At 40.2% G+C, this 22,525-nt stretch overlaps 1 protein-coding gene and 1 pseudogene across 3 annotated transcripts in view; both read left to right on the plus strand.

Annotated features, from left to right (window-relative positions):
- Positions 1 to 22,525, plus strand: part of Gabpb1 (GA binding protein transcription factor subunit beta 1) — a 54,458-nt gene that overhangs the window by 25,768 nt on the left and 6,165 nt on the right. For 2 of the 3 annotated variants that reach the window (XM_050133431.1, XM_050133441.1), the window contains exons 3-8: positions 4,044 to 4,211; positions 5,495 to 5,689; positions 7,203 to 7,314; positions 7,604 to 7,717; positions 12,448 to 12,633; positions 18,098 to 18,213. In XM_050133431.1, coding sequence (XP_049989388.1) covers positions 4,044 to 4,211; positions 5,495 to 5,689; positions 7,203 to 7,314; positions 7,604 to 7,717; positions 12,448 to 12,633; positions 18,098 to 18,213 — 891 coding nt within the window. The remainder of the gene's footprint in view (positions 1 to 4,043; positions 4,212 to 5,494; positions 5,690 to 7,202; positions 7,315 to 7,603; positions 7,718 to 12,447; positions 12,634 to 18,097; positions 18,214 to 22,525) is intronic. The other variant, XM_050133447.1, reaches the window with a different exon arrangement.
- LOC126495873 (40S ribosomal protein S28-like) lies at positions 59 to 4,037 on the plus strand (annotated as a pseudogene).

Raw genomic sequence — 22,525 nt, forward strand, 5'->3', positions numbered from 1 at the left:
GGGAGGGAGGGAGGGGGAGGGAGGGAGGGAGGGAGAGGGAGAGAGAGAGAGAGAGAGAGAATATGTGACCAACCGAATAAGAGGAAAGGAAAGGAAAGAGGAGTGTGGTGCAGGGTAGGAGGCAGTAAGGAGAAGGACGAAGACACCTGTTCATTTCTGAGAGTGAGGTCTTAGGAGCATGGAAGGTTGGGAACCTGCATTAACCTAATCGTTGATAACAAGGAAATTCTGGTTTTTAATTTTTTTTTGTCTTTTTCCTTGTTCTTTTTAAAATTTTCATGTAAAATAAATGTTTTGTCTGTTTTGGAAAATTTTATAAAAACATCAATTCCTGCATCTAACTTCAAAATCCACCAAATCATGGTAAGCCTCGTTCCTCCATGAACTTCCTTTGTGTTATTTTAAAGCAAGTCCCAGGAATCCCTCTATAAGTATTTCAGCATTTATCTGTATCAGGTAAGATGCAGCATTTGTCTGTATCAGAAATTAAGAAAATATTTCACTAAATATTTTCAAGGAAATCTTGAGTGCTTTCCTGAGAACAAAAAGTGAACCCAAAACACATTCAGTAACCTGGAATCCAGAGAATTCATTCTCTAAGAACTTTTGCTGAATTTAGTTTCCTTGCTGGTTTCCCTGCTCACCAGCATGGGGTACCGAAGACACCCCATGCTGTCTGCGAGTGCTCGGGCTAATTCTGAGGGACAGTTCCAAGAACTGCACTTGCAGCATTCAGGCTATCTCAGAATACCCCCATTTCTTCCCACCTCTTCTCCCTGCTCTTGTGTGGGGGCACTGCAAATAAATGGCCCAATGTTAACCAGCGTTGAGGGAAAGCAAGAAAAGTTTATTGAAGGGAGTTTGGGGTCACAAGCCATGTCTTGTGCATTTGAAGTCAAACACCTGTGTCCCCGAGAAACTCGGCTGAGGAGTGAATGTACAGTTCCTTTGTGCTCAGGGCTTTGGCAGAGGCAAATGCTTGTCCCCTGAGAAGCCTACTTTTTTAAATTCCAACTTTATATCTACTATTGAAATTGCAAGGAAGCAAACAGTTGAGTAACACCGAAACACAAAGCAGCTGGAATGTCTTACTGAAATAACCTGACAGTGGAAACAGACCTGCTGAGGACTAAAGAGTTCAGTAACTAGTGAGAGACAACTGCAGACAACTTAGAGCCGACGGTAGGAAGCCCAGCGTGTACTGTGGACACACAGAATGTGGTATCAGGAGTGGTGAGAGACACCGTGACCCACAAAATAAACATTTTCCATGGCAACAAAGCTGTAAACAGCCCAGCGCTCTCAGTATTAGTAGACCCACAAAATGAGTGTGGATAGAAGTTCAGTTGCCTAGAATTTCCAGAATTGATAAGTACCCACAAATTTATAGCAGTCAGCTTGTTGAGAATGTGTGCCCATGAGGCTGGAGAGCTGTCTCTGGTTGAGAACACTTGTCCTTGAGGAGGACCTGGGTTCATTGCTCAGCACTTAGATGGCAGCTCACGACTGTCTGAAACTTCAGTTCCAGAGGATTCTTCTGAACTCAATAGGCATTGCATACATACGGTGCACAGACATATATGCAGACATTCATACACACAAGATAAATAGTTTCTTTTTAAAGAAAGTGCTGTAGTACGTCTAGAAAGAAGGATTGTAAATAAGAATTAGTGTCCACTGTATGAATATAAGGAGTTCCTGTGGGTCAGGAATGAACCGACAGATGATTCAGAGTAGCACTTCACCAAGATAAAGTTAGGATGGCCGGTAGACATGAAATGGGCTCAACTCTCAGTGAATGAAAAGTAGGGCCAGCATCGGTGACGAGACAGGCGGTACAAAGGTGAATTGATGTAGCCATTTTGGAGGACAGTTTGACAGTGTTTAGTAAATTTTAATATGTATATGCTGTTTGTATCAGTTGAGCTAGAATATCGAATAAAATCTTGGTTATGTGCTTAAATTATTAGAAGATCCTCTGTAGCAGAATTGTTTATAATAACAAAGCAGTGATCATCGGTTGGTTGATTAGTCTACAGCTTTTTCATGGAGTGGAATGTTGTAGAGCAAGTTAGTGTACTATATTTATGCCCATTAACATTTTGTAAACATAATATTAAGTTGAAAAATCAGAAGTACATGTGGTAGGATTCTAGTAAAGAATCAGACTGTACCATTTAAGGATATGTAATTGATAAAAATAAAAGCAATGCTTGTCAGAAAGTTCTGAGTAGGGTCTAGGGAGATGGCTTAGTATGTAAAATGCTTGCCATTTAAGTATGATGGCCTTGGTTTGGATCCCTAGAACTATACCACACAGATACATACCAGAACCAATTCTTTTTTGAGTAGCATTTATCCGACTAAGGAAGGGCTTATTATGACCGGAGAACAACCTGTAGGAGGACTTAAAATTACTAGACAGGTTATCCTTCCAGACTCTGGTGTTGACTTTACAGACATTAACTATTCTTGAAACTGTATGTAAGTATGCATGTTACATATTTTTTTGCATGTGAACCAAAAAGGAAAAATATTAAGAATAACAATAGAAATATAAAGTAGACCTCAGTACCTTACTGAGTAAGTCTCAGTGGTTGTTCGGTGTACTGTTAAAGGTTTTCATTAAATATAGAATATGAGAGTGGAGAAAAGACCAGTTATATAAAAATACAATAAAGCGCTCTCTGCCTGATCGCCGCCATCATGGACACGAGTCGCGTGCTGCCCATCAGGCTCCCTAGGGTAACCAAAGTGCTGGGCAGGACCGGTCGCAGGGACAGTGCACGCAGGTGCGTGTGGAATTTATGGATGACACCAGCCACTCCGTCATCCGAAATGTCAAAGGTCCCGTTCGAGAGGGAGATGTGCTCACCCTATTGGAGTCAGAAAGGGAGGCTCAGAGGTTGCGCTGACCTTCCTGCTGGGTCCTGAGTGTCCACCACTTGGCCCATGATGACCTGCGACTATTAAATAAAACATTTGTATTGTTTTTTTTTTTTTTTTTTTAAAATACAATAAAGCATGAAAAAAGGATTATTCAACAATCTCACCTTTGATCTGTGAGGGCCTGTTAAAACTGCTATAAAAATAAATGATTTTTTGTTGTAATAAAATAATTATTTCTAAGGTTTGCTTTGTATTATGTCACTTGTGTGGCTTTAGGCAAATTGGTGACCTCCCTGTACTTCAGGTTCCTTTACTGCCGTATCAAGGTAATAATAGTACCTGTGCTATGAAGCCAGTAAACGAAGGTCTTAGAACAATGTGGTCCATAGAAAGTGATTGCCTGGAGAGATGACTCAGTGGTTAAGTACTCTTGTTGCTCTTGCAGAGGACCTGGGTTCAGTTTTGTGTACCCACTTGTTGGCTCATAGCCACCTATAACTTCAGTTCTAGGGGTTATGTCACATTCATGCATTTAGGCAAAACATTCATACATATAAAGTAAAATTAGTAAATCTAAAACAAATAAAAAATTAAAACAGTTGCTATCTAATAATGACAGCCTGGCAAAGTTCATGTTCTGGTGAAATAGCTTTTTTAACGTCATTGACTGGCAATCGCAATTAGTGGGCTTTTCTGTGCTTCTTAATGCATGTAATATAATGTAACCTAAACTTCACCTATGTAGATATACCCCTCTGATATGAAGCTCTTCTTAATTCTCAGGTCATAATTAGCTCTAATTTTTAATAAAATTAATTAAGGTTGTTTTCTGTTAATAATAAAGAGCTAGGAGGCTGAGGCAGAATCTCAAGTTTGTCTAACTGTAGAGAAAGGGAAAGGAGGGGCAAGAAAACTGAATGAAAGGGACCACTGACCTTTCCCCACTAATGCACGTGTGGGACCTCTTGAGGGCTTGTGAAGATAAGCCTGAGTTGAGTGATTTCTTTTGATGTGTGAATTACATAGTAATTGAAATATGCAATGTAATATGCATCACTGTTTAAAAATAGAGTTTATAGTAAAAGGATATTAAAAGCCGCTAAACCTGGAATTTCTTTTTTGTGCATGTGTATGCATGTGTTCCTATGTTATAGTTGGGAACTTCTCCACTTCATCTGGCCGCACAGTATGGGCATTACTCTACCACAGAGGTACTTCTCCGAGCCGGTGTAAGTAGGGATGCCAGGACCAAAGTGGACCGGACACCATTGCACATGGCAGCTTCTGAGGGCCATGCCAGTATAGTAGAGGTTTTGCTTAAGGTATGTCTTCTTTTTGGACTTAGATTTTGAATCCAAACCCTATACAAACTTTGTAAGATGAAAAAAGGGAAAAGTTTTATTAAGTGCATACTTTTTGTTTTCTGTGTGATAGAGCATTTGTTATTGATGTGTATAAGTCTGTCAAATGAATATTGCCTTAAAGTTTTCTTTGTAGGTGTATTCTCAGTTAATTGCCAGCTATTGAAAGTCAGTCCTTTGGGTGAAGAACTTAATTCATTTAGAATCCTATGCAGGGAAGAATAGTCTTGGATGACTAGCAAGCAGATTAATAAGTAATTAAATTATCTTTAGTCATCCAAAATCTAATGAAATTATCTTCAGGTTACACAGAAGATTCTCAGACAGTGACAGCCTTTATTCTTAACCCTTTTCATCCTAACCCATAGACGAACCCATGTGAAAGAAATACGAGGAAGTCTAGAGGACAAATTACATGTAATCCTAGGTATTTTTAAAGCCACATCAAAAAATAAAAATTCACTGGGCAGTGGTGGCATGTGCCTTTAACCCCAGCACTTGGAAGACAGATGTAGGCAATTCTTTGTGAGTTCAAGGCCAGCCTGGTCTACAGAGTGAATTTCAGGACAGGCTCCAAAGCTATGCAGAGAAACCCTGTTTTGAAAAAACAAAAACAAAACAAAAAAAGTAAAAAGTCATTTTAATATTTAATTTATTGTGTTTAAAACATTATCATTTCAACATGAGAGCAGAGTAGAAATCATCGCTGGGATTTTTCATATTCTGTTTGTTACTGAGCTCCAGGGCTTGTTTACGCAAAGCGCACCTGTGCCTGACGAGCTGAAGTTTGCTGAATAGCCAGCCATTCCTTCCTGACGTGTCAGACACTGCCTCAGACAGCTTCCTTTTGACTCCTTGGGTTGTGCTTGTTTTGAAAGCAAAGGGTATATTTAATTGTGAGGGATGAGAGGATTACCCACCATAAACCATTAAAGTGTTCCGGAGAAAAACTCAGCCCTGCCGTTCACCTGTAAGGTCACTCTAGCCCGTTGTGCCCCTAGTTGAGTAGCTAAATCTTGTCTTATTTCAAGAAAGGAAAGTAGCTAGGAAAACCATCATGGTAGAAAAATGATTAGGTCACAGATAACTGATAATTGCTAACATATATTAATAACATATATTAACACTCCCCAGAAATTAATGGTCCTTTTTCTTGTGTAGAAGCATTGTGGCTGATATTCTCATATCAGGGATTCTTTATATTTCATATCTTGAAATATTACTGATTTTGAAATATTTTTTAGCATGGTGCTGACGTCAATGCAAAGGATATGTTAAAGATGACAGCTCTGCATTGGGCAACAGAACATAATCATCAAGAGGTGGTGGAACTTTTAATCAAATATGGTGCTGATGTACACACGCAGAGTAAATTTTGTAAAACTGCATTTGATATTTCAATAGACAATGGAAATGAAGATTTAGCAGAGATATTACAGGTAACTTGGCTTTGAGTTTAAGAAAACATGAAAGGCAGCTTTACAGATGGATGCTCTTTGTCTTGTAGCTTCTCCTGTTGGATTCAGTTCTTTTGAATGGCCTTGTTCTCTCCACTTCCTCTCTGTTCATTACTGTTTGTACTCTAGAGAGTTAGATGAGGCACTGACCGTCTGTGCTTTCAGTTTCTGAACTCCCCTTCTAGACATTTCCATTATTCTGTCACACATTTGGATATCATGTTTTACCAAATCAGTTGTAAACTACTTTATAAAGACTCAGGAACTAATGTTCCTTCGATGAGTGATACAGTCTTTTTATCTATTTTGTCTGTTTAAAAAATTAAAATTGATTATGCATGTGTGGGGCAGGTGTAGGGTGGTTAGAGGGTAACTGGAATCACCTCCGTCTTCACGTGGGTTCTGGGGACTGAACTAAGGTCTTCAAGCTTCTCTGGCAAGTTCCTTTATTCACTGAACTATCCTGACCCCCTCTTTATTTTAAATCTACTTTGTCTAACATTAGTATAAGTTTTTTAAAATGTAAGTTGGGATCTAGCAAGTTGGTATGTCTCACTATGCAGGGCTTTTATTTGTCTGGGCTTAGCTGTCCAGGGATGTGGATGAAAAGGTTTACTTTAGTTAAAAGGCTGAAGTGATTCCCAGTTGGGTTTGATTCCTGTTCAGATAACCCCTTCCCCTTTACATCCTTTTTCTCATGGTGCAGCTTTTGGGAATTTCCCTAGGCAGCTCCTCCTTCTAACTAACCCTGTCTTTTCCCTCAGCCCCTCGATAGGGCTGACACTTCCAGTGGCACAAGCAGTAGGTACCAAGGCAGACACACCTGACTGAAAATGACAAAACTTTGCCAAGGTTTTGTGATACAGTCTGTTATTCTGGTTTCTTTCTTTTTTTTTCACCCTCTGTAAAAACAAAACAACTATTATAGACATAGTTGTGTTTGCAGGATTTCTTCTTCCTTGTCTTCTTGTTCTGTTCTCAGTAGAACTCTCTAAGATCACCCGACTTCATTGAACTCCACAACTTATGAGATGTGCTGTGTGCTGGGAAATTATGAGTTTTACGTTGACTCTTCTCATCTTTCATATCTAGGAATACAATTGAAGGGTTGAGGTTTAAAGATTGAGAACAATTAAATGGGAAGGTCATACTTTGATATGTCATGTTATATATTGCCTAGTGTGGTAGAAATAATTTAATTTGACAGAACAGTAGACTACCTTTCAATGTGTAGCTTTTCTGTGTTCTGTAAGCACCTTTCAGATACTAATTCCTCCTCCGGTGGGGTTTGCTGTCACTCAACAGAAGGCTATAGGATGTGAACTCACACCTATCCTTAGAGCTGCACTCCCGGTGCTTCAGTAGCAAGTCTTCCCATTGAATTGTGTGACTCTTCTGAGACTGCTTCCTCATATGTGTGTTATTACTGCATTGAAAGCCTGTCCCACATGTGCTGCCTGTAATTCTGAAAGTATTGTGATAATTTGTTCCCTAGATTGCTATGCAGAACCAAATCAACACCAACCCGGAGAGCCCCGACACTGTGACAATACACACTGCCACCCCACAGTTCATCATCGGACCTGGAGGGGTGGTGAACCTAACAGGTCTGGTATCTTCAGAAAGTTCATCCAAGGCAACAGGTATTGAGATGCATGTAGGACAGCTGTTAGGATGTTAAACATTAGTAGGTATCATCAGTTTGAGGAAGGACTGTTGGACAATGAGGGTAAGAATAACTTCTGCTCTCCCGGTCCCCATCCTTCTGAGGTAGAAGAATCTGAAGAAAGGCAGTCTTACAGCGTGTGACGGCATTGCAGCACTTGAGTGGACGTAGAGAAGCAGGATGCACTGGGTTAAGCACCCTGATTTAAATTCTCTTTTCTTTTCTTCTAGATGAAACAGGAGTATCTGCTGTTCAGTTTGGGAACTCCTCTACATCAGTATTAGCTACATTAGCTGCCTTAGCGGAGGCGTCTGCCCCATTGTCCAATTCTTCAGAAACTCCAGGTTAGAGAACAGTCACATCTGTATACTGACCTTTTCATAGTCCACTTTGTCAGGGTTTTCCTCTGTGCTTAGTGCTGTTTGAATCCTGTTCAGAAACCGCTTCATGATTTAGTAGACTATCTTGTTTTCTTCAAGAGTCTTTGCTTACAGTTCGTGTTTACCTCTGCGGTTTGTTCAGAATTAGTTGGCTACATTTCTTGTTACTGTCTTATTTCTTATTAATTAAAGTTGGTACTTCTTATGTTTATTTTTGTATTAGCCACCAGTGTGACTCAATATCCTGATCCCATTTTTATTAAAAATAGCAAGAAAGTAAGAGGTGCAGGGTGACAGAGGACTGGGGTGGGGGAGTTCTTCTCAGCTAATGTGAAGTAGGGTGGGCATCCATTGCTTGGCTCGCCCTGAGTGTGGTAATGTGTCCCATCTTGCCAGAACCTGTGTTTACATGGGAAACTAGAAAAAAATCCAGATGTTTTTCTTTTTTAAAAAAAAAAAAAAAAACTAAACTAGGCATGGTCTGTACTCCTGTAATCCCAGCATCCCAGGCTGAGGCAGGGGGAATCATAAGTTCTGTTTCAGCCTGGGCTACACAGTATGATACTGTCTCAAAGAAACAAGAGAAGACAACACCAAGAGAATAAATGCATAAAAAGTGCTAAATTTTAGTAACAAAATGAAAAACGTACTTGTATGGGTCACATAAAACGTGTGCTTGCTCATTTTGGCCTTCGGTTTTTGCCATTTTTTGACTTGTTTACATAGAGTAGATAAATATGAATTTGCATTTTTATAAATTTAATTTTGGCAGTATCAGATGAGACTATTAGAAAAATCTTAACGACTGAAACAGTATAAAAACCACTCTTAAAAGGGCTAGCTGGGCCGGGCGATAGTGGCGCACGCCTTTAATCCCAGCACTCGGGAGCCAGAGGCAGGTGGATCTCTGTGAGTTTGAGGTCTACCTGGTCTTCATAGCTAGTTCCAGGGCAGCCAGGACTGTTACACAGAGAAATCCTGTTTTGAAACCCCCCCCCCAAAAAAAAAAAAAACCAAAGGGAAAAAAAGGTTAGCTGTGCCCCATGTTCTGGACATGGTAGCACCCAATTATAATCCAAGCACTCAGGAGACAGAGTCAGGCAGATCTCTATGAGTTCCATGAGGCCATGCAGGGCTACATAGTGAGACCCTGTCTCAAAGGGGTGGGGTAGAGTGTTGGTTTAGCTGTGTTCAGACAATGACATGAAATATTGACAGGTAGTTGGTTCCAACCTGATTTGTTTTTATACTCTCCTCACATTGTCTTTTAGTTATTGTGTAAATAAATTATTCTTTTAATTTGGAAATTTTAGGGAAATCTTGAAATAGTCAGGTACCATAGTGCCTGCCAATAGTCTTAGCTGCCCAAGAACTAAGACAGAATGACAAGTTCAACGTCAGCCTAGGTGATACTGTGCCTTAAGAAAAGTAAAGACATGCACAATCCCCCATACCTTGAGAAATGTTATTCTAACTGTAGTTTAAATGATCATATTTGGATCATATTTGCTTGTAAGAGTAAAGAATAACCTTCAATTCATTCTTTTCCAAATTTTATTTAGGGTGTCATTGAGTTTTTTACCAAAAAGATTTAATGTGGACATAAATGAATTTCTTTTCACTTGGAAAAGAGAAAAATCTTACCCTTTTCCCATTTTCTTTGGCTACTTTTATAAAAACATATATGTGATTCTTGGCAGGTCTTAAGATTTTTGTGAATTACTTCTGGCCATTAGCATCCACAAGCATCACCGTTTTGACATGCTGCATTTTTTAGTTAGTGCTTAGGTTTGCAGAAGCCATCAAAGACAGCCGGTTTCAGGGCTAACAGTAGCAGCTTAGAGAGAGAATGTGTGTTCACTGTGCATGAGGCACTGGCACCAGTGAAAAGGGGAGAAAGAAAACTTTCATTGTTGGTTTAAATGTGGAGACTTCATTTCAGTGCTCTGTCATGCTGCAGACTTGGGCGAGCTGGGGTGGGGATATTAAGGAATGCGAATGCATCACTGCGATGCACACCAATGAAAGAGATCCAGTCTTGGGACTCGGTTGGCACATGCTCAGCTTTTTGAGGTGGAGGGTTTAATGTAAAATAGCTTTTCATAGACTGCCTCCTTGGGTAAAGAGCGCTTGCTATGCAAACATGAGGACCTGAGTTTGAAGCCTCAGCTCCCAGATGAAAAGCCCAGGATGGCTGCATGCGTCTGTAATTCAAGCATGGGGAGGGCAGAGATAGGTAGCTCCAAAGAGCTGGCTTGCCAGCCAAAAGGGTGAAGTTGTGTTCATTGGGACACCCTGTTTTTCGCTAGTAAGATGACCAGCTGTAGAGGAAGATATCTCACAGCCTGCCCTGACTCTTCCGTGGCTTGCACACACATGTACATACACATGTGCCACACACACCACCCCAGTAGCTTTTCAAAAAGCCTTTGTTTTGTAGCCCTAGCCTGTAGTCCTATGACTTCTTTGCTTTCTGTATTCTTCTCTGTGGCCCAGTTACATAATACCTTGATTAAATAGAAATCTATGAGTTCCCCTCATTTTCTATTTAAAAATTTATAATTGCTAGATGTATTTGAAAGATATAAGGGTCTAGTGGCCATTGAAAATTCTCTTTCTCAAAGTAAAGTTTTTATCAGAAAATTTTTATGCATTATGTTTTTGGTCTATTCCAGAATAGGGTAATGAAACTTAGGAATGAGTTACTGCGTCATGTGAGTCTTTTTAGTTTTACTTTTCTTTGTTCTTAATTTCAGGCTAGATTATAGGAGTCCGCCTTCAAAATGTTACATTTTTCTGTAATGTAGATTTTGTTTCATGTAAATATTTCTACATAAAAGTGTTCAGAAGTCTTGGTAGTTTTCAGGGAATGTTTTCTTATTGGCCTTAATTCAGCTTATGGCATGGTAATTTAACCTCAAAGGCACAGACATTGTTTGGCTCTCCTCATTATAGCTTGACTTTTATATTAGATCAATGAATATTTATGATATTACAGTTACCTTTTATTAAGCCAATTTGTACACACACACACATACACACTTTATGTCTACAATCTTCTAAAGTTTTAAGGTTGTTTTTTCTTACATATTCCAACATTTGGCTATTAGATTGTTCTCTAGGTTTGGGATGTGTACTTTTTATAATTGTTTTCCTTTTAATTTTTTTCATACATACTTTATCATTACACAACTTAAAAGAGCCTTTTAGATGAAAGGTAGGACTTATTATTTTAATGGCAGTCACTGCTAATAGTGCAAAGATGAAAGTTCTTGAGTTGAGCCTTGACTGTTGTGACCTCAGAAGTTTCTTACATACGCTGAAGCTTTTAAATAGTAGTACTTTTACTTAGTATTCAACCAGTGAGCCTCTCTTTTTTATATGGATGTTTAAAAGAAATGAAAGCAGTAGGTGTGCATTGGAAACATGAACAGTTATTGTGCTGGATGTATTGCTCCTGTGTGTTCTCTGTGTTATCTCATGGCTGTTTTCCTGAAATTGTCTGATGTGCTTGCTAACAAAGCATAATTATTGCTTAGGGCAAACAAAATAACGAGAACTCTCAAAAGTTCGTTTGCATTTTGGGGTATTCTGGGTTTGTGTTGTGACCCTTTGACTCTGTTAGTTAATTGTCACTCTTCATCAAAACTTTACCCTTTCCACTCCCTCTTAAACGTGTTATTACAGAATTTATAAAGTTCACCCCAGGAGAATCTTCCTCAGTTCATAAGAGGAAGGCAGGTAGAGCGTGTTTTCATTACTTACAGATGTTTTGTCACTTTCATCATGTTTACACATGACTGGTGTTGTTATTCTAGTGACCTTGTTGTGTTCCATTGTATGATGGCCCCAGTTTATTTACTGCCAAGAGTGTGTGGTTGTTTCTTGTTTTACCTCACAGTTTCTGCTGTGAAGCTCTTAGGAGTGCCAATTAGCATGGCTTTATGCACACATTTTTGGGGCTCAGTGTAGGATTGCCTGGGGAGAAGAAGTTTTGACATATCAACTTGAGATTTTGTTTTCTTTTACTTAGGCAATGCCAAAGGCAAAGTTTCTAACTGTCAGCAGAACTCTCTGTGCACCTCTTAGAAATTATTGAGAGCATAGTTGGGGGCTTGGTTGTGCAAAAGTTGAATTACACATTGCCATACAGTGCCAACTCTGTTTTTGCTCACTTGGGCCAAAAGGGACTCCTGCTTGTTCTGCATGTCCCTTGATACATAAATGTATCTAGAGTAAAATCATGAAGTTCTCATTGGAGTTGAGTCTTTGAGACAGGGCTTCTCTGCGTAGCCTTGGCTGCTCTGGAACTCACTCTGGACTTCAAACTCACAGAGATACACCTACCTCTGCCTCCCGAGTGCTGGGATTAAGGGCGTGCGCACCATCACCTGGCGGAGTTGCTGTCATTTCATTAAGTAGCTGTAACCTTTGTTATTAGTCAGTGATCTTATATTGAACTTAATGTGAAGAAGATACAGAGGAGTGAAGATTATTAAAATGCGGTCATAAAAAGGTGGTTGGAACTCAATTATAAATTTTAAAACTTTCAGTCAACTACTTACATAGATGTCTATATTACCTTTGGCAGTGACATTTAAAAACCATGTAAACTTATCCAGTATGAAAGACACAGACAAAAAAATGAATTTATATTCATATTGAATGATTTTTACTTTCTTTTCCCCTTCTAGTAGTGGCCACAGAGGAAGTGGTTACCGCAGAATCTGTCGATGGTGCAATTCAGCAAGTAGTTAGCTCAGGGGGTCAACAAGTCATCACGATAGTTACAGATGGAATCCAGCTGGGAAACTTGCACTCCATTCCAACCAGTGGGATGGGTCAACCCATCATTGTGACCATGCCTGATGGACAGCAAGGTTAGTACTAGATGTCTGGGTAAAGTTGCTTTGCATTCAATACTCGGGACACTGTTTAAACAGCACTTATTTATGCACTGAATTTTACTCATATAACTTTTTATAATGAATATAATTCCCTGATTTTATTTACTTAGACTAGTATTTAAATTAGCTTACTTGAGCACTTAGTAGGTGGAATTAGCCTCAAAATATTCTGTGTGGAAAATGAACTTTAAATATTGCCACAAATAGTACACAAATAACTCAGAATTAGCATTGGACAATTTTTAAGACTGTTTTATGCAATTCATATATAATGAGAACTTTAAAAAAATGCTATCAAGGGGGCTGGAGAGATGGCTCAGAGGTTAAGAGTATTGCCTGCTCTTCCAAAGGTCCTGAGTTCAATTCCCAGCAACCACATGGTGGCTCACAACCATCTGTAGTGAGGTCTGGTGCCCTCTTCTGGCCTGAATGCATACACACAGACAGAATATTGTATACATAATAATAAATAAATATTTAAAAAAATGCCATCAAAGAAAAGAAACTACTAGTGGTACAAATTGAGGGTGTGGCCCAGATCTCTGGTAGGTATAGAGCTTGAGAAGTGTGGCAAGCTGGGAAGCTGAGCTCTGGAAGTGTGGAGACAAGCGCAAGAGGATGTTCCTGCTGTTGAGATGGCAGAGGCTCGTTTGTAAGACCAGAAGCCTGTACTATACACATGTCCAGACTGTGTTGAGTAGAACTGGAGAGAATTGTGCCCAGCATGTGCATTTGAGCTATAGTGTCTTTCCAGTGATACCTAAGATCAGCCATATTCCTAGCAACAGCCTAAAAGATGGAACTGTTTTAAAAAGTGTTTGCACAAATGAGCATCTTAGCCTAGGATGCTAGCATAGTGAGACACCTGAGATACAACTGGGCACTGTTGGGTAATCAGGAAACATATTTTTTTTTAGTTTTATGATTTATTTATCTTTATTTTATGTGCATTGGTGTGAAGGTGTCAGATCCCCTGGAACTGGATTTTCAGACAGTTGTGAGCTGCCATGTGGGTGCTGGGAATTGAACCCGTGTTTTCTAGAAGAGCAATCAGTGCTCTTAACCGCTGAGCCATTTCTCCAGCCCCAAGGAAACATATTTTTGATTTAAGTGAATTTCAAAAAGAAAAAAGCCAACCAAACAATAATAACAATAACAACAAAAAACAGGAAATGCTGATCATATTCCTAGTTGAGTTTGGAAAAGAAAGCACATTATAAATGATTCTGAGGACATGAGATAGGTAGGTATATGCAAGCTTGGCAAACCTCAGTCTGCCGGTAACAAGGTGACTGGGGTGCCGTTGTCTTGGCACAGCAGCACGCTGGACAGCTGTGGAAGCCATGACCAGTGTCTCCTCTCCACCAGCACAGAACTCCAAGAGGAATGCTTCAAAGTCAGACTTTTTGGTTTTTTTGAGACAGGGTTTCTCTCTGTAGCTTTGGAGCCTATCCTGGAACTAGCTCTTGTAGACTAGACTGATCTTGAACTCACAGAGATCTGCTTGTCTCTGCCTCCTGAGTGCTGGGTTTAAAGGTGAGCAGCCACAACCACTTGGCTGCAGAGACATTTTTTTTTTTTTTTTTTTTTATTTTCGAGACAGGGTTTCTCCGTAGCTTTTTTTTTTGGTTCCTGTCCTGGAACTAGCTCTTATAGACCAGGCTGGCCTCGAACTCACAGAGATCCGCCTGCCTTGGCCTCCCGAGTGCTGGGATTAAAGGCGTGTGCCACCACCGCCCGGCGAGACATTTTTTTGAGAGTACGAAAGGAATATGTACATGCTTCATGAAAGATTATGAACACAAACAGGTTTGGTACAGATGGTTCGTTGTCGGTTTATACGCATGAAGTGAATGCGCCCCTCAGAGTAGGCTACAGAAGGGCAGGTGAGACTCACGGCATCCTGTTCTGTGTGTATGTGTTGTTCCTGTGCATGCACACAAACACTGTGTTCTGGAGGGGATTCCTGCCTCGTGGGCTCTAGGACAGCTTCCTAGAAAAGGAATCTGCAGTCTGAAGTGTGACAGCACTTTCACTCTCCCCAGACAGTCTCAAGGCAGTGTGTGAGTACTAGCTGCTATTAGAGGCAGAGGAAGGGACATGTGGGCGCCAGATGTTTGATATGGCGGGTAAACAGACACCACTTTGAGGTGTTCAGGAACCAGGCACAATCTAGTTTTAAGTGTGGCAAACTTATCACTTGCCACTTGAGCTTCTGTGGGAAGTTCTCTACCAAATGAGTTGATGTGATGTGACAGTGAACACTAATAGTTAGAACTATCAAATTGTTTTCCTGTTAATAACAAGAAGACTTCAAAGCTATGGAACCATTTTACTGTTTGCAGCATGGTGTGCTTGTACCACAGTCAGACTGCCTAAATGGGCAAGAGGGTCACATGCCTGGGCACCCTTATTTCCTCAGCCACACACTGAAGATCAACATCTCAGAGACTATGCTACATTTTGGAGTATAGTGCCATCAGGAGTGTTCTCCCTCAGGGATGCCCACTGAAGAGTTTTATAACTTTTACCCCATTGCAAAAAACCCAAACAAAACAGCCCACAACCTCATAGCTGAACTGATTGCTTTTGACTTTGAGTTCATACTCTTTGTAGGCAGTGTTGGCTTTAATGGACTGCTCGAGTTCTTGGCTTCTACTTCTGGCATAGCTGTTCTAGGGAGGAGATGTGTATGACAGTGTGGAACCAATATTTATGAAGGAATCTGACAGTAGTGTGGTCAGTTTCATTTGGGGAATATGGATAAGTAATTAGCCCTGTTGGTACTTGACCCTTATAGCTCACTGGGTCACCTTTATATCCATGGTCTAACCTCATTGCTGTACTATCAGTTAGGCACTTTTAGATGTTTTGTAGATTGACTCTGGTAGTGGCAGCAGTCAGAGGCAAATAGACTGTTGGGAAGTCTAGGTGACTTCCGTGAATGTCCCAGTCGGCATCATGGTCACTGACCATCTGAACAGAAGGGAGATAGAGAATGAGGGCAGCATCGAGCATGGTGTAAATGCTTCAGTTACAGAAGGCACCTGACTGTGAGCATGACCATCCCATGCCAGTTAGTGCAGAGCTTCCTGAATAGTATGGAAGCTGTCCCAGCAAGTCCACTAGGAATGTCTAAACGAGAGAAGAGAACTAGTAGGCAGCCGTGCAGGCTGTTCCACACACCGAGGCCCTACATCTTGTGTGCTGGGAGGTGACTACTCTGTCTGCATTGAGCTAGATTATGTGACCATGATCCACATCCTTCTCAAGAAGTTGAGATTCTCTTTGGAGAGGAATGGTGAGTATCAGCACTACACTGAAGTTACTGAAGGAAGCCACAGCAAACTGTCTGTTACCGCCTTTCATGAGCCCCGGCAGGCTTTGCCACACACACTGCTCCCTTGCCACAGAGGCTTCCTGTTTACAGAGGGGGTGTCAGAGTACCTGCAAAACTTTCTCCAGAAGCAAAAAATACACAACATAAACTGTTTTAAGTAGGGGATAAGCTTTGTTTTTTACTAGATTAGAGAGAAGAAAAGTTTTGTGCTGTAGGCTTTTTATTCAGCTGTATAAGAGCCATAAAGGCACACTCACCATGCCTGGCTGACACTACCAATTTTTTCTCCATTCATGAATTGTTATAAACGTAATTTGTTATTAATAAAATAAAATAACACTTTCTTAGCACAGCTAATGTTTTAAATACTTTTGTAAGCATGGTTCTATACATATATTTATGTGTGCTACATACATGCAGTGCCCATGGAGGCCACAAGAAGGTGTCAGATCCTGTTGAAATAGGAGCGGCGGGGCTGCGTCCCCAACACCCTGGCCGCTTGGCTAGCTCATGCCCGAAATAACAACACACAAACTGTATTCATTTAAGAACTGCTTGGCCCATGAACTTTAGCCCTTACAGGCTAATTCTTGCACCTGGACTAGCCCATTTCTAATAATGCATGTAAGCACCCCAAGGTGCGCTTACCGGGAAGATTCTAGCCTCCGTCCATGGTGTCTCTGCTCCAGAGAGCAGAGTTGTTGAGTCTCTCCGGGAGCAGAGCAGAGTCTGACCTCACTTCCTCTTCTGCCCAGCATCCTATTCTGTTTATTCCTCCCACCAATGCTTTAACCTATCAGGGCCAAGCAGTTTCTTTATTGCTCAGCCAATGAAATCAACAGATTGATATATGACACTCCCACATCAAGATCCCTTGGAACTGTAGTTATAAACAGTTGTGAGCTGCCATGCTGATGCTGGGAACCTAGCCCTAGGCCCCTGAAAGAGCAGCCAATGCTCTTAACTGCTAAGCCCCATTTCTAATGTTTTAAATTACTGTACATTGAATTAAATTAATACTAGTTTCACTACTTTTAAATGCATTACCTTTGTTGCTGACAATTTTTAATGTTTTGACAAAAATTTACAAAGCATTTACCATTACTTGTTGGAAGGAGAATGTGTACAGCACAGCACTCGTGAAAGTCAGCACAACTTGAGGGAATCCATTCTTTTCTTCCTCCATGTGGATCCCAGCCATTAGATTCAAGTCGTCAGGCTTGGTGGCAAGTGTCCTTACCTGTAGAGCCATAATGCTGGCCATGTTTTGATAATAAAATAAACATTTACATATTTTTTGAGGCAAGGTCTCACTCTGTAGACCAGACTGACTTTGAACTCACAGAGATCCACCTGCCTCTGCCTCCTGAGTGCCCCACCATGCCCACTTTGACAAAAAGTTTTGATAGTCTTAGAAAACGACTGGAATTTCCCTCATGACTTAAAAACTAATTAAAATTTTTCTTCCTGGCTATCAAATATGTTGCTAGGGTACATGCCCTCTATATGCACGTGTTTCTATGAAAACACTAAGAATGTAAAGAATGCCCACTAGGGAAGCAGGAACAGTGTTCACCATTGTGTGCATTCAGGTAGAGTACTAGAAGGCATTGCAAAGCTCTGTGCTGAGAAAGGGAAATCTAAATGGAGCTGGAAAAGCAGACACAGAGATGCATGTGTGTTTGAGAGTGTACTGTGTATATGCGTCCCATGCATGTGTGTTTGAGAGTGTACTCTGTATATGCGTCCCATGCATACTTGTTTTTACATGAATTGTTGTGAGAATAATACACAAGAAACTAGTAAAAGGAATTATGCTTGCAGGTGCCTGAGACCTCTTAAAATATGCGTCTTTAATATTATTTTGACCTTTCAGCTGTGGATGATTATATTATGTATATGATTGCCCTCAGTAGCTACTTTAGTAAGTGGGCTTCAGAGGGACCATGAAGGTGGCCAATAAGACCATCTTTATACAAGAGCAATGTTTGAAATGACTGGGGCTGCTTGCTGCAGGCTAGTAGCACCAACAGTATTGAGACTTTTTATCTCTTAGTTGTCTGGGGTGACATAACAAGTGTACCTTTTTCATTTTAGTATTAACAGTACCAGCAACAGACATTGCTGAAGAAACTGTCATCAGTGAAGAGCCGCCAGCTAAGAGACAGTGTATGGAAATAATTGAGAACCGGGTGGAATCTGCAGAAATTGAAGTAAGGAGCCTTTTACCCGGTGTGTTTTGCTGCAGTCATCCAAAATAAATTGTTTCTTCTTCTTCTTATCATTATTATTATTATTTGTCATTTTTATTTATTACTGGCCATGTTTTGATAAATAATGAAAGTGCATAGTGTTATCATTTTGTTTTAGCTTTTTGACCTCATACATATGGCAAGCCCTCAATAAATAAATATTGAATGAATGAATGAATGAGTGGAGAATTTGTTTGTAACAAAGTTTGTTATGCTGGTAACATTTGTACTGTCTTTGGTTCTTGGATTCCATCCCTTATTTTTTGTTAAACTTATCCATACCATTCTCATAATTCACTGGAGGAAGATACCATTTTTATATGGAAAATTCTTTTCTTTCAAAAGTGCTTCTCCCTGATGGGCCTGGAAATCCTCTTACAGAAAGTTGATGTTTGCTAAACATTTTGTTTGTAAGTGCAAAAGATGATTGTTTATTTTCCTAGTACATCCTTTGAAGAACTTGGATTCATTTAGACTGGTGTTAACACCTACCTTTTTCCTCTCCCAAACTCATGTGTTGGTGTAACAAATCATGATCTCTTAGCTTTCTCTTACATGACTATAAATAAAATTCCATCTACCGAACTTATAGTGTCTCACACAAAGCATGATTCTTAAGTAACTTTGAAGAGTAAATGCAATAGAAACATCTTTGAACTAGAAACTATTCAAGCTCTTGACCTAGCTATAAGCTTTGAGTCTTGGTTTTATTTTCTCCTGAGTTGGAATTTAGATGAGTATTACTTCATTCTAGGCTTTTCATGAGAACAGGTAAATTCAGCACCCTCTTTACCTTTACTGCATCTGTGTGTAAAGTTGATGATTGCTTAGCTGTTCTTGTCAAAGGCTCTGGTTATCACAGAAAAGGGTTTGTTTTGTTTGGTAAGTGAATGGCAACACAATTCTTTAATATTAAAGACAGAGTATATTCTCATATGTATTAAAAATTAAATATATTAGGTACATTGTGGGCATAATCACAAGTATCAGACTAAACAGAGTCTAGTTATAAATAAAGCCTGCCTTATTTTAAATCTACACAAAAGAATATATGCCTAGTGGTTTATCCAGGATGTCTAGTAAAATTTTAAATATTAATATTGGGTGTGATGTTTTATTTCTCAAAATTTAAAGTGGTACCTATAGGACAGTTCTGATTTACAAACTAAAAACTTACTTCACTAAACAGAATTTTATTTCGTCCTCACTAAATGCCCTTGTGTATGTATGTGGTCTGTGTGTGTATGTATTGGTGTATATGTGTATGCGTGTGTGTGGAAGCCAGAGGTTGATGGGTGTCTCAATCACTCTCTACCTTGTTTTTATCTTTGACTTTTAAAAAATTAATTAGCTTTATTTTATGTGCATGAGTGTTTTGCTTGTATGTATGTGTACCATATGTGTTCCTGGTGTCTGCAGAGGCCAGGGTCTTTGGATACCCTGAAACTGGAGCTAAACATGGTTGTGAGCCACCATGTGAATGCTGGGAACAGAACCCAAGTCTTCTGCAAGAGCGGCAAGTGCACTTAACGGATGAGCCATCTCCCCAGCCTTCCACCTTGTTTATTTGAGAGAGGGTCCCTCACTGAGCCTGGAGCTTGTCAGTTCAGCTAGACTGGGGTGTGGGTTGAGGAGGAGCAGCAAGCCTCATGGGTCCTTCTGCCTCTGCCTCCTCAGCACTTGAGATTACAAGTGTGCACCATGCCCCGCTTTTTACATGGGTCCTGGAGATCCAAACTCAAGTTCTCATGGTTGCACAGCAAGCACATTACTGGGTGAGCATCTCCGCACCCCTGAGGTTCACTTTATTGTCCTTTTCTCATTGTCGGCTGGTCTCTTTGGAACATAGAAAGTGAAAAAAAAATACTGCTTTGTTTCCATTCTATAATAAAACGTTTAAAATGGTTTGAATTTCATTAAATGTAAGTTTATTTAACAGTTTACTTGTTTGGTCTATTGACATAGGGTCTCTCTGTGTAGCCTTAGCTGTCCAGGAACTCACAGATCCATCTGCCTCTGCCTCCTGAGGACTAGGATTAAAGGTGTGTGGCACCACTGACTAACAGTTTATTTTTTAAACCATAGTGATTGTAGCCTATCCCTTTATTTACTAATGACTAGTGGGTCTGTTTCCCTCCAAGTCCAGCCTGCTTCCTTTTCTAGTCTTCAGAGAATAGGGGAAGTAATTCCAGATAAACAAGAGAGAGGAACTAGGGGCACTAATTAAGTAGAACTAAGAAGGAAGCTTTAGGGAGATTGGTTTAATTTGGTATAAAGAACAGTGGAATTTTACATTTGTTTCTAGTAGAACTTTTTGGTAATGGACATCTTTGTTGGCATCACTGGAAATGCTTAAGCCAAGGTGATGTGATCTCTTAGGTTTCTAGTCTAGTTGATGCCTATCTAGACTAGAAGAGATGGAGCACCTGGAGTCACAGGATAAGGATGTAGCGTCCAGTGTTCATGTCAGGTTCATGTTTTCCTACAACACGTGAAGGTCACTCTTAATTACATGTATTTTCTTTGACAGTAGAATTATCCTAGGAGCAAGCTTTTATGCAGTTTCCTTGGATGACATCTCGACCAAACTTTAACTCTAGAAGTTTTTGTAAAATTGATTCTCAAGTGGGGAGATTTTGACCCTAAAGGATATTTGGCAATGTTTAGAAGCCTTTTTGGTTGTCACAACTGTGGGTAGAGGCTAGGTTGGTATCCTCTGTTACCCAGGACATTAAGAATTTATGTCATTCAAGCATATTAGTAGTGCTTAGATTAAAAAAAAAACAATTAAGAAATATAAAACTTTAACTCATGCACAATTTTCACGGGTCTTTCTCTGTATTTTTCATGGGGCTCACAGCTGACAGGGTGACTGTCTATAAGATTTTTCCAGCAGTCAGTAATCTCTGGAAAAGTTCATTTAAATTGTTAAAAGTTAATTATAGATGTTGTGACAGTGAGGAACATGAAATGGCTTTCATTTTGGAGAGGCAGATACAAATAAGATGCCAGCCACACTGCCTTAGTGTGTTCAACGTTGCTTCTGCTTCTTGGCTCCCTGTTGAAGATGCTGTGAAGGGGAAGTGTGTCTTCCGGGTGGGCATTCCCCCAAATGAGCAGCCTTGAGCTGTTCAATGGAAGTAAATGTGTATGTGGGAGGGAGACAATGCGCTAAGCACGTTAGGAGCCAGGTTTCTCTGCTTCTTAGGTAGTTATATGAATTCCAGTCAGAGGTAACTTTATATTTACTGTTTCATTTTATTTGCATTGGTGTTTTGGCTGCATGTATATGTGAGGGTGTCAGATACTGGAGTTACAGACAGCTGCCATGTGGGTGCTGGGAACTGAACCTGGGTCCTCTGGAAGAGCAGTCAGTGCTCTTAACTCCTGAGCAGTTTCTCCAGCCCTCTAGAGATGACTGTTTATTAGTCAATTTTCTTGGTTGTTTTTTTTTTTTTTTGTGTTGTGGGGGTGGTGGGTGTTGAGGATCAAGCCTGATACATGCTAAGCATATGCTAGATCTACCCCTGAGCTACCCTGTCCGTTCCTCCACCTTATTTTTCTTCCTTTCTCTCCTTCTCCTTCTTGTCTTTCCTCCTTTTCCTCCTCTTCTTTGTGTTTGTTTGTTTGTTTGTTTTGAGGGCAGGGTCTCACTATGTCGCTCTGGCTGACCCAGACCTCACCAGGTAGACCACTCTGACCTCAAACATATCTGCCTGCTTCTGCTCCCAAGAACTGGAATCAAAGTTATATGCCACCATGCCTAGTAGGATGGTTTGTTTTGTAAATGAAATGTCTGAGTCCTTTAGTCGGGTGTAAATAAAGGGTCCTTTATGTTAGTGCTTTTATGAAAAGTGATCTGTAAATTTTAAGTGCTGTCTTACTTGATATATTTTTTTAAATTTGTTTTTGTTTATTTCACTTATTTTATATGTTTTCTTGGTTTTGTTTTGGGTAGGGTTCTGCTATAGACCTGGCTAGTCTAGGAGTAGCCTTGTAGCCCAGGCTAGCCTTTCACTACAGCAATCTTCTTCACCTCAGCCTCCAGGGTGCTGAAATCACAGCTGAATCTCCAGCCATGCTTGGTTTGTCTTTCTTCTGCCAGGGTTTAAAGTTCTGTATAGTCACAGGCCCTCTATCTCTTCTCAGGAAGTTCTTTCTCCAAAGCTGGGGAAGAAGAGGGTCTTCTATGGAGAAGGCCAAGTAAAGGTATATTTTGGCTTTATGAACCATATGAATCTTGCAGCTGCCCAGGTCTGTTGTGTTAGAGACA

This window comes from Alexandromys fortis, unplaced genomic scaffold (genome assembly GCF_014885135.2).
Source record: "Alexandromys fortis isolate MF-2015 unplaced genomic scaffold, M_Fortis_MF-2015_v1.1 scaffold_6, whole genome shotgun sequence".
NCBI lineage: Eukaryota > Metazoa > Chordata > Mammalia > Rodentia > Cricetidae > Alexandromys > Alexandromys fortis.